The 11,724-nt window shown below is 46.3% G+C and overlaps 2 protein-coding genes across 2 annotated transcripts in view; one reads left to right on the forward strand and one right to left on the reverse strand.

Annotated features, from left to right (window-relative positions):
* Positions 1-446: 446 nt before the first annotated feature.
* Positions 447-5,527, forward strand: wnt4b (wingless-type MMTV integration site family, member 4b). The gene is made up of 8 exons (XM_076279401.1): positions 447-535; positions 1,074-1,227; positions 2,030-2,114; positions 2,530-2,661; positions 2,974-3,116; positions 3,437-3,577; positions 4,067-4,229; positions 4,910-5,527. The coding sequence occupies exons 1-8, from the start codon at positions 447-449 to the stop codon at positions 5,077-5,079; spliced, it is 1,077 nt and encodes a 358-aa protein (XP_076135516.1). The 3' UTR covers positions 5,080-5,527.
* A 2,897-nt stretch (positions 5,528-8,424) lies between these two features.
* Positions 8,425-11,724, reverse strand: part of cdc42l (cell division cycle 42, like) — an 8,772-nt gene continuing 5,472 nt past the window's right edge. The window contains exons 3-6 of the mRNA XM_076280121.1: positions 10,721-10,793; positions 9,396-9,505; positions 8,744-8,941; positions 8,425-8,589 (exon numbers count right to left, since the gene is read on the reverse strand). Coding sequence (XP_076136236.1) covers positions 8,500-8,589; positions 8,744-8,941; positions 9,396-9,505; positions 10,721-10,793 — 471 coding nt within the window. The 3' untranslated portion in view covers positions 8,425-8,499. The remainder of the gene's footprint in view (positions 8,590-8,743; positions 8,942-9,395; positions 9,506-10,720; positions 10,794-11,724) is intronic.

Raw genomic sequence — 11,724 nt, forward strand, 5'->3', positions numbered from 1 at the left:
ACCTGGCAAAATTACCTCACAACACTTACACAACAGCACCGCTTGGCAGCTGTGTGGGGGAGACACAGAGCATTTACTGGTACCTGAGTGCTGGCGGAGTATAAATAGCATAAGCAGCCTGTCAGCATTTTTAAATGGTCAATGGGTGACTGTACTGAGAGAACAGGCAAGTTCACACTCAGCTCTTACAAAGTAATAACATGAGCTGTAACCAGACTTTTCCTGTCCATGTATGAGATGATGCTGATTACTAGAGTGGATGTCCATTGCACATAAGGTGACAAGAAGCCCTGCTACGGTTTGTTGATGTATATCTTCCCGTTTTCTGTTTCCAGATATGAGGGGATTATCCCCAGACTCGAGACACACCAGATAAGGCAGACAGATCTCGGGCGGGACACAGTGACCAACCTCACAGACAGACAGACAGACAGACAGTCAGTCTCATGCCAACTGTCTCCACTGTGAATCTCACAGGACCACTCCTCCTGCTGTTGCTATGGGCAACTCACCACGCCATGGCAACCAACTGGTTGTAAGTTGGCGTGCCTGAGAGAGTTTGTTATGCTATAACTTGTAAAAGATGGTGACATCTTTGTTCACCCCAGGCCCTCAACCTCTCCCTCCTTTTCATGCGGCCTTTGTTCTCTTTGTCTCTCTCAACCTCTCCCTCTCTTTCTCTCTCTCCCTCTTTCTGACCCCCCCCACCTGCTTTTCTTCCCCTCTGTCTTTCACTCCCTTTCTGCTCTCTCTCTCTCTCTCTCTCTCTCTCTCTCTCTCTCACAAAACTTGGCCCATGGCCCTCAGCAACCAACACCAGCACTGTTATGTTGTGCTGTCCTAATAAAACATGTCTTCCTCTCTCTTTCACCCTCAGTTCACCTCTTCCTTCCTCTCCTTCTGCTTGTCTACTCTCTCTTTCGCTCTCTCAGTCTCGGCCTTTGTCTGACCATCTCTCACAGCACCTCGAGCTTTTCAACAAAACAGACTCGTCCTGCAGCATTGTGGTCACTACTGTCCCCATAAACCGTCTCCTTGTCTGCATGTCCCGTAAATGTCCGTCTCTGCCACAGGTCGCTGGCCAGGTTGCCCCGCTCTCGGCCGGTCTCCGGCTCGGGCCCTTGCGGCCGCTTGCGGGGCTTGTCGGCAGGGCAGGTGGGGGTGTGTCGTGCCCGGGGGGAGGTCATGGAGTCCGTGCGCAGGGCAGCTGAGATGGTGATTGAGGAGGTGAGAGCCCCGTCTCGAAGATCAGCTAACACTGACCACACTCTTTAACTTCCCAAGCCCTGAGAAGTGCCAAACAATTGGGAGATAATATTCCCTAAGGTTTCTTTTCTCTTTTACTGTGTTGTCTTTTGCTTATGTAAGGCAAATTTAAAGATCATTTTCTGTTGTATTCTATGAGCAATGGCTTCTCTCTTCGTCTAGTCACCTTCTTGTCTGAACGATGTGCACTTGACCTTGGTATCTACTGTAAGAAAAAGTGAAAGTGGGCAAATATATGATTACTCTTAGTCTCTGATCCAAAGCACTAACATATTGTAGTAGGCACCAACTCAGCTTATCAGAGGATGGTCAAGATTTAACCGTTGACTCACTAAAGCATGTGCGCCTAACCGAGCAGGAAAAGTTTGGTGCTGTTATTTCATTGTCATCACACAATTATACACTGTAGGCAATTCTGCATTACCTAGAGGAGTTTGGAGGGCCACTTGAGGCTATTAAATTGTTGTTTATGCAGGTTAAAATAACTACTGCTGACCAACTATGTGACATAAGTACAGATCCCACAGCGTAGTGCACGTGACATGTGGTTAAGTGTTTTAGCACCACTAGCCTGCCTCTGTCTCTGTCTAGTTACTCTAGTCACTTCTCTGTTCTCCTGTAGAACTCTAGCAGTCACTTCTCTGTTCTCCTGTAGAACTCTCTAGCAGTCACTTCTCTGTTCTCCTGCAGAACTCTCTAGCAGTCACTTCTCTGTTCTCCTGCAGAACTCTCTAGCAGTCTCTTCTCTGTTCCACCTCCACAGTGTCAGCACCAGTTCCGGAACCGCCGCTGGAACTGTTCCACTACCCCGCGTGGGGTAAACATCTTCGGCCGGGTGATGAATCAAGGTCGGTCAAGGTCACCTGCATTCAGACACATATCAAAACATCTCTAAGAGCCCTGGGCATTGACCAAGTCAATGAAACAAGTTTGGAGAGTCCACTGCAGCTATGGAACCAACAGTAGGCTAATGGCCTCTGACAAACTCTAGCTAATAATTCTCCATAAACTCATATGTTGTGTAAGATTAGGCTTCTTAAGTCAAATACCCAAAGTACGTAACACTAGAAAATAACACCATTCTGTTTTTAGAACACAAAGGCTCTGCTTCAGTTCTTAACACTGTAGCCATGTCAGCACAGTCAAAGGATCTGTTTCAATTTTCAGCATTCAGTACTTGACAAAAAAAAAAAAGAAAACTGAGATTGCCAAGTTGTCCATCAATGAAGCCAAAGTATTCCGTTTTCTCTCCTTTCTGATCAGGCACCCGTGAGGCTGCCTTTGTCCACGCCCTGGCCTCAGCTGCGCTGGCAGTTGCAGTGACACGTGGTTGCAGCCGGGGGGAGCTGGAGAGGTGCGGCTGTGACCGCAAAGTCCGGGGGGTGAGCCCAGAGGGTGAGTTGCCCAGGAATGGGCGTCTGCTTTGCCTGCACACGGGCCCCAAACGCAAGGCAGCAAAAGCAGCCTCAAATCAGAACGCTAGCAGTTGGTCCAACAAACCATACAAAACACTACACTCCACTATACTACCTCAGACTATACTATACTTACAAGAATGTATAGCATGTATACTGTTGCTTTAGATGAATTTAACTGCTGAATGTGTAAATGTATACTGCCCTATAATATAATATTGTCCGTGAGTATTAGTGAATGGAAATTAAATTCATCTGTCTGACTTTCTCTCTCCCTGCCTGTCTCTATTAGGGTTCCAGTGGTCTGGATGCTCGGATAACCTGTCATACGGTGTGGCATTCTCCCAAACGTTTGTGGACGAGCCGGAGCGGGCCAAAGGCCTGTCGTCAGGACGACCGCTCATGAATATCCATAACAACGAGGCGGGCAGGAAGGTGGGTAGTGGCCTGCTCTGACCATGACCGACAGCCGAGAGAGGGAGAAAACAGTACAGCACCCACCTACAGTTTTCAGGAAATTTCAAAGCCACTATATAAAATTATCCATTTTCAAATCAAAACACTGATTACACAGACCTGCCCACACCTGAATTCCAGGGGTCTAAAAAACGTTAAGCCCTGTAACTATTTACTATTGCTGTCTAACTTTACCCTTTTACACTCTCACATTTGCCCTAACCCCTCCCCTTTCTCCTCCTCCTCCTCCTCCTCCTCCTCCTCCTCCTACCCCCCTGTGCTGTGGTGCATGCCCCCAGGCCATTCTGCACAACATGCAGGTGGAGTGCAAGTGCCACGGAGTGTCGGGCTCCTGTGAGCTCAGAACATGCTGGAAGGTCATGCCTCCATTCCGCCGCGTGGGAGCGGTGCTGAAGGAGCGCTTCGACGGCGCCACTGAGGTAAACACCGCAAACAAATCAACACAAAAGAAACAACACACACAACAGGTCAAAAGACTTTTGATGCCACAAATAAAACAAATAAAGCTAAGACTTCTGACTGACACACCACACCACAGCACAGCACAAAACAAACATCTTATATGATGCCACAAACAAAACAAACACAGAAACTGTGACTTCTCACCGACAAACCACAGCACGAAACAAACACCACATGGGGCATCTTATGCAAAACACTTTAGAAACAGGATAAAACAACACATACCACAGCACATACCACAAGGACTGACGCCGACTTGCTTTGTCAGTCTGAAACATCTGTGTTTATGACTGATTCATTCAGCTCAGGCCAGGCCAGCCCAGGATTTCAGCAAGCCACAACATCAATTAGTTGGCTAAAATGCTGGTAACATCCAACATATTAGCTTTAGACCTGGAAAATAGGATGAAACTAGTCAGCCAATACCTGACATTTCTGTTCCTCAGGTGCGATTGTCACGTGTGGGCTCCAGAACAGTGCTGCTTCCCAAGGACCCCCAGGTGAAACCACCTGCAGCCCGGGACCTTGTCTACCTTGCTTCCTCACCTGACTTCTGTCGCCTGGACCCCGACAATGGCATCCCAGGAACTGCTGGCCGCCGCTGCAATGGTAAGGACACTGGAATGCAGCAATGGCATTACTGACTACTGCCTACAGCTTCACCATATTACACACACATTCACACAGGTTCACTAATATTATACACACACACACAGAACATACTCATACACGTGTACACATTCACACACACAGGTTCATTAATATCACACACACACACACACACACACACACACACACACACACAGGTTCACTAATAGTACACACACACACACACACAGAACATACTCATACACGTGTACACATTCATACACACAGGTTCATTAATATCACACACATACACACAGAAGATACTCATACACATGTGTACACATTCACATGTTCATCACACACACACACACACACACACACACACAACACACACACAACACACCACACCACACCACACCACACCACACCACACCACACCACACACACACACACACACACAGAAGATACTCATACACGTGTACACATTCACACACATACACATATACACACACACACACACACACACACCACACCACACCACACCACACCACACCACACCACACCACACCACACCCAGACACACAGAAGATACTCATACAATTGTACACATTCACACACATACACATACACACACACATATATACACAGGTATTCAGCCCCATTGGTGTGGTCCTGTCCAGTAACTTCTGTCCTGTCCACAGGCACATCCCGGCTGGCGCCTGACGGCTGCGAGCTGCTGTGTTGTGGCCCTGGGTACCGCTCTGGCCGGGCCGAGGTGGTGCAGCGCTGCTCCTGCAAGTTCTCCTGGTGCTGCTCGGTGCGCTGCCAGCAGTGCAAGAACACAGTGCTCATCCACACCTGCAATAAGTAGGCCTAGAACCCGGCTCTCAGACGGAACCCAAAAGAACGGAGCACAGGATGTGCACTCTCAAACCTACTCGCAAAACCCTGAAGGCGTAAAGGGAATCCCCTTAGTCCAAACCCAGGAAAAGGAAACACATGTGTGGGCATACATTAAGGATGCTGTATGAAGAACACAGAACATTAAGTCAAATACATATTCTAATGTTCTAATTCCAGTCAAGTACATAATGGTGTGTTCTAGAACACCCCCTTCCCCTTTCACTGTGCTGAATGCAGAACCATGTCTAGACAGTCTAGAATTCTGCTGACCCAACATTAAATGTGGAAGTCTTTACTCATTCCAAAACACAAGAGTTTTGAGACAGTCCTTAAGTGTTTTAGCCTGGAAAATCCAGACCCTGGTAATCTAGAAAGATTAAGGGTCTGGCCACAAACAATGTAATGGCCCAACTCGAGGGGCGGTAACAAGCATGCATTTACAAATCTCACTGCACGCAATTGGATAACACTAGACCATGTTTACTCTGAATGATTTCGGACTTCGACGCAATCGGATAATACTACGACCAATGTGTACTGTCCTCCAACGTTGCAGCGCTGTCTTCATCAGTTTAGCTGGTTCCCTGGAATGCAAGGGGAAAAAGTAATGTGCATCATTGCCAGTGTCTCGCAGAGACAATTCCATTGTGCTCTCCCGAGAACTCTGGATTTCCAGGGTATAAGTGTTTTGTGTCTGATTTGAAAAGTCATATAGGGCACTTGAATTCATCCAACCAATAGAAATGTCAATTATTTTGAATTTGTTATACTTTGTGAACTGATGTTTGGACTGAATTACTTTACACTTTTCCTTCTGCTTCTACATAATTGTTTTTACAGGTCAATTCTGACCGTAATATACATCTTCATACATGTCCGAAGGATTCATAACAGGCAGGTAGACCGAACCAGGGCTGACAATACTGTACAGTTCACACAGTCACAACATAGACAACCCCAGTAACCAAGCGCTGACAGAAGGCACTCAGACACTCCCACATGAAATCATTAACGCACACTGACAAAGCTGTTATGGCTGAGACGTACTAAGAATAACAGAGGGGATTTTTATCCTTTAAGGGCTTCCGTAGATGGAATGTTACTCTAGTCTAGTGAGATCTGTAGTACTTGTACAGTATGCCTTCAGTATCTGCTTACAGTATCTTTTCTATTTATTTGCCTCCATTGTCCTGAGGGGTATTTCAAGTATGTTTTAACTCATAGTTTGTAGTAAATCTCTTAAAAGAAGCCCTAGTGCACCTCTATTAGGAAGTTTACCTTTTCCTCTGGATTAATTTACCCAGGTTTGCCACTAAACAATGTACTTGACATACCCCCCATTGTGCTTTTGGCCCTGTAAGTGAAGACTAGCCTGTGGTCATATGATCCAACATTCTCTGGCCCCATGACCTCCTCCATCCTGGGCCAGTTCTGGGACAGAAGTCAGCCAACACCCAGCTGGGGTCGAGCCTGTGTTAAACCACCTGTGTTCTGTGCAGCATCCATATTCAAATAAAAACTGTTGTTCTTTGTTTCCCAACAACACCCATCTGAAAAATACTACCATCATCATAATCACACACGCATTCATTTGCACAGTTGAGTGAAATATAGGCCACCACTTCGCAAGACTACAACTGGTTGAGTTAAAGGAGTTTTATTACAAATATAGTGTGATTACAACCCACAAAATTTACTTTCAGAATTTTCCATGATTGTTGGTTTAATTGCCGACATTATTCAAAATATTATATTTTTTAAATTGTTATATTATTAATAAATCAAGATGAAAACCTAACAAAAGAATAAAAATAAAATTCATAAAAAAAAAAAAAAACTAAAGTTTCAAAACTGGTCCACCGCTTTTTTTTTTAAAAAAAAGAAAAAGAAAGAAAGAAAAAAAAAGTGCCCACCAAAGAGGGAAAAAAAAGTAATAAAATCAAAACACCATTCAACACAGGATAAATGGGCTTGAATTGGCCTGTGATATGCTGATGGCACCAGGGGGGGTGGCACATACACACTTGACCCCTCACCTCATGAGTGACCTCTAGGGTCTGGGTCACTTTAGGGTCCTGAGAGATCCCTGAGAGCAGTCACCCCTGGGACGTTATCAGACCCGGGTCTATGCCCGAAACCTGGCCTGTAGCGAAACATGGCCGGGTTCGGTGCGAGTCCGGGCCAGATCAATCCCGCAGGGGGTCACTGCTGGCGGGGATGACTTTGACAGGCTGGTCTTAAGCATCACACGGTCTTTCCCACGCCTCGTCTTCAGGGGCAGCAGAAATTGACTTCTTGTCTTTAGGCAACTTTGTGTTTGCAAGGGTTGGTCCACTACAAAATGAGGGATTCTCATAGCCTCATAAACACGACTCAGCTGTGTAGCGCCCGTCTTCACATGACACACTGGGGGTCAGATTCCCCACCACATGACTTGAGTGAAATGACAACCCAGTGACCATCCAGCAGCACTCAGACGAAACAACTTGCTATTTTGATGGGGAAAACACTGAGGGTGCATTGCGTGTGCAGCACCCTTACTGGACACGCGTGTCCACCAAAAGGTTCAATGGCCGTCTGTGGAACAGTGTGGGATTAAAGGGTTCAGCATTGGACTGATCTCCACTACACAGCTGAGTGGACACAGTGTTTACAAACTCTGTGATGAATACCCCGCCTCTGGCTTTGGCTTGCTCGTAAACTCTGTATAAAGCACTACTATAAAAAGCTTAGGGTTATTACAGGCAAACGTTAAAAAGCCAACAACCTCATTGAGCAACATGATTCTATTCATTCTAGATCAGGGAAACTCTGCTGGACGACTTTAATAAAAAATCTGACTAATGCGCAAAACTATTATCCCAACATGATTTACTGAGAACTAAATATTCACAGTGCTTAATATCTAAGCGTTTAAGCTAATGGTTTACACACAGTTTACAAGGAAGCCGTGTATTGTTTTGTTTTTCTTTTTTCCTTTTTGTTTACAGTCCCCATGAGAAAAATTTTGAAAATGGAGAAATCCCCTGGTTAGCGGCGCCAGTCTGAGAAGATCATCAGTCGTTTAACCCCCTTCGCCGTTCTTTCCATTCCTCTTTTTCACTCGCGCTGGATAGACTGCAAAGAAGGCACAGTACAGTATCTACTCTCCCTCCTCTCCTCTCCTCGGCCTCTTCTCCCAGTTTCAGCAAATATTTTGTTCAATGCCCACCCCCACGGTTAAGCACCCCCCCCCCCCCCCCGCGCCCAAGTTTTATACATCCCACCCCATTTGGCTTTCCATCGCTCCCTCTCTCCCTCCATCACTCCCTCTCTCTTTCCATCGCTCCCCCCCTCCCTCCCTCTGTTTGGGTCTCTTCCTCTGGTCAGCCTTTCCCAGCTTCATCCCTTATAGCAGCATGCAGCGCTTCTTGGGTTTGGTCTCAGGAGGCTCCAAGGCAGCCAAGATGGCCTCGTCAAACACGTTTTTCAGCCCCCTCTACAGGATGGGAGGAAAAGAACAGGGAGATTAGCCAACAGAGTCCAGGGTAAACAAGTGTGTGTGTATGTGTGTGTGTGTGTGTATGTGTGTGTGTGTGTATGTGTGTGTGTGTGTGTGTGTGTGTGTGTGTGTGTGTGTGTGTGAGATTTACCTGTGTAAGGGCGGAGCACTCCACGTATTTGACGGCTCTGAGCTCTCGTGCCAGCTTGTCGCCGCCCTCGGGGGATATGGGCCGCTGCTTGTTCTTGGCCAGCTTCTCCACTGTGTTGCTGTCGTCCCGCAGGTCCATCTGAGTTCCCACCAGCAGGAAGGGCGTGCGAGGGCAGTGGTGAGAGATCTCTGGCACCCACTGGGGGAGAGGAGGGGCAGACACAGAGAGAGAGAGAGAGAGAGAGAGAGAGAGAGAGAGAGAGAGAGAGAGAGAGAGAGAGAGAGAGAGAGAGAGAGAGAGAACAAACAAAAAGAGAGGGAGAAAGACAGAAAGAGAGGGGACAGGCAAGCAGGAGACAGAATGTCAGTAAATTTCAATGGAATTTGTAAGAATCGCTGGTAGATCTAATGAAAAAGGATAAATAAAACTAGGATAGTTCCAGCAAACTGCATGTTTTTTTTACATTGAATAACTGTCATGTGACACTTCCACACTGGGTGCTTGGTCACATACTGTCCTACTGTTTGCTTTGGGGACAGTTTGGCAGCAGATGACAATAACCCACTCGATCCAATCAATGAACGACTGAGTGAGCGAGTATGAAACTGGCAGTGCAGAAGAGAAGGGAAGAGAAGAGAGAAAAAAGGCGTACTTTTTCCCTGACGTTCTCAAAAGAGGAGGGGGAGACGACAGAGAAACAGACGAGGAAGACGTCGGTCTGGGGGTAGCTGAGGGGCCGCAGTCTGTCGTAGTCCTCCTGACCTGAGAACAACAGGAAACACAAATGTGAATATTTCCTCTGAGGAGCTTAACAACACAATGAAACTCTTTTACATCAGGTCCCCTATTGGAATGGAACACATCTCTGTGTTAAGGAAGATAGTGTATATAGTATAAGTATAAGTATGTATACTCTTTTGATCCCGTGAGGGAAATTTGGTCTCTGCATTTATCCCAATCCGTGAATTAGTGAAACAGACACAGCACACAGTGTGGTGAAGCACACACTAATCCCGGCGCAGTGAGCTGCCTGCATCAACAGCGGTGCTCGGGGAGCAGTGAGGGGTTAGGTGCCTTGCTCAAGGGCACTTCAGCCGTGCCTACTGGTCGGGGTTCGAACCGGCAACCCTCCGGTTACAGGTCCGAAGTGCTAACCAGTAGACCACAGCTGCCCCGTGTTTCATGGTGAAAGAAGTTATCTGCCAGTTTCCCTATCCATAGAGTCCTAGACTAAAAGATATTTTTCAATATAGATTTCAGAGGTTAGCTTTTGGTACAGGACTAGGCTTACAACTCCAGCACATTTCAGACTAAAGCCCTGTTGTTAGAGGTCATTGAGTACTGTTGTTAGGAAAAAATGAAAAGACTCCCTGCCTCACTAAAGAGCCTCAATATGTCATTACAAGTGCTGTGCAACGTAGACAGGAACCTTGCAGAGTATCTAGTAACTATCCCAGTTTAACTCAGCAACTGTAAAGAAACGGTATAAATCAAGTGTTTGTACAGTGAACTAGTATGAGTTAAACAAGCATAGTGTGATCTAGTATGAGTTAAACAAGCATAGTGTGAACTAGTATGAGTTAAACAAGCATAGTGTGAACTAGTACGAGTTAAACAAGCATAGTGTGATCTCCGTAAGGCCCCTGTCCATGATGCACAGCACTTGTAAAGACATACTGAGCCTCTTCACTTGCACAGAAAGCGCTCATCAGCTTCTGGCCCCATATGATAGTTTTGTGGCTGCCTAGCCATTCTCTCCATTAGAATGACAGCTACTTCAATGTTGTACCGACCGTTGTGTTTTTTCCCTTCCTACAGTAGGCCTACTCAAACAGTTGAAACGTTCCTTTAATCCATGACAGTAAACTGGTCCCAACAGGGCTGAACAGTATATCTGCCCTCAGTCTACATGTAGTGGTTCTCACTCAGTGATGCAAGTTCAGGTGAGTTGAGGTAAAATGTGTGAGCGCGAGTCACCTGCTGTGTCAAAGAGTCCCAGTGTGTATGGTTCCCCTCCGATCATCACCGTCACCGCATAGTTATCAAACACCTGCAGGGGTCACAGAAAGGGAGAGGTCAAAGGTCACAAGCCGCAGCAGCAGAGCATCCTGATACCAACGCAGAGACTGAGCAGGCAAATGCCTGATGGAGTCACTACAGACCATGTGACTGAAGATCAAAAGATACCATTAGAATAGAGAACCTAGATTAGAGAGCTCCTGGAGAACCTAGATTAGAGAGCTCCTAGAGAAAACCCAGAGAACCTAGATTAGAGAGCTACTAGAGAAAACATAGAGAACCTAGATTAGCGAGCTCCTAGAGAAAACCCAGAGAACCTAGATTAGCGAGCTCCTAGACAAAACCTAGAGAACCTAGATTAGAGAGCTCCTAGAGAACCTAGATTAGAGAGCTCCTAGAGAAAACCTAGAGAACCTAGATTAGAGAGCTCCTAGAGAAAACCTAGAGAACCTAGATTAGAGAGCTCCCTTCTCTTTCCACTAAGCTGGGGTGTTTCCCCAAAGTGTAACTAAAGCCTCTTTCACATACAAACTCCACAACAATGGCAGATAAAAACAACTGGATTTCAGCATCATTCCCACTAAGCTTTCAATCTCACTGTGCTGTGCGTCTGTCAACATCAAACTGAAAGCTGAAGCTTATCACTGATAGCAAAGACTTTCAGTAGAGTTAGAGAAAATATAGGATTCATTTAATTAATGGCAGTCATAGTTACGTTCTCTTAGCTATCTAACTGTAGTTTCAGGATCTTAAGAACATGTATTTGGGCCAATACACTCCTGGCTGGGTGGGAATGTTCAGCTCCCAACTCTCTTGGCATCAAAGCCACACCCAGGAGCGCAACACTTGCATAATAATGATTCTGAGCAAAGTGGTCATAATATGTGAATCTATGAGTCCTTCGGCACTGACCCTGTCCTGGCAGTGTAGTGGAGGCCTGCGCCCGGATGTGTCACTTAGAA

Source organism: Alosa pseudoharengus, unplaced genomic scaffold, assembly GCF_046254945.1.
Source record: "Alosa pseudoharengus isolate Yale_2024_CS ecotype anadromous, Long Island Sound unplaced genomic scaffold, YU_APseudo_1.1 YU_APseudo_1.1_scf_12, whole genome shotgun sequence".
Lineage (NCBI taxonomy): Eukaryota > Metazoa > Chordata > Actinopteri > Clupeiformes > Clupeidae > Alosa > Alosa pseudoharengus.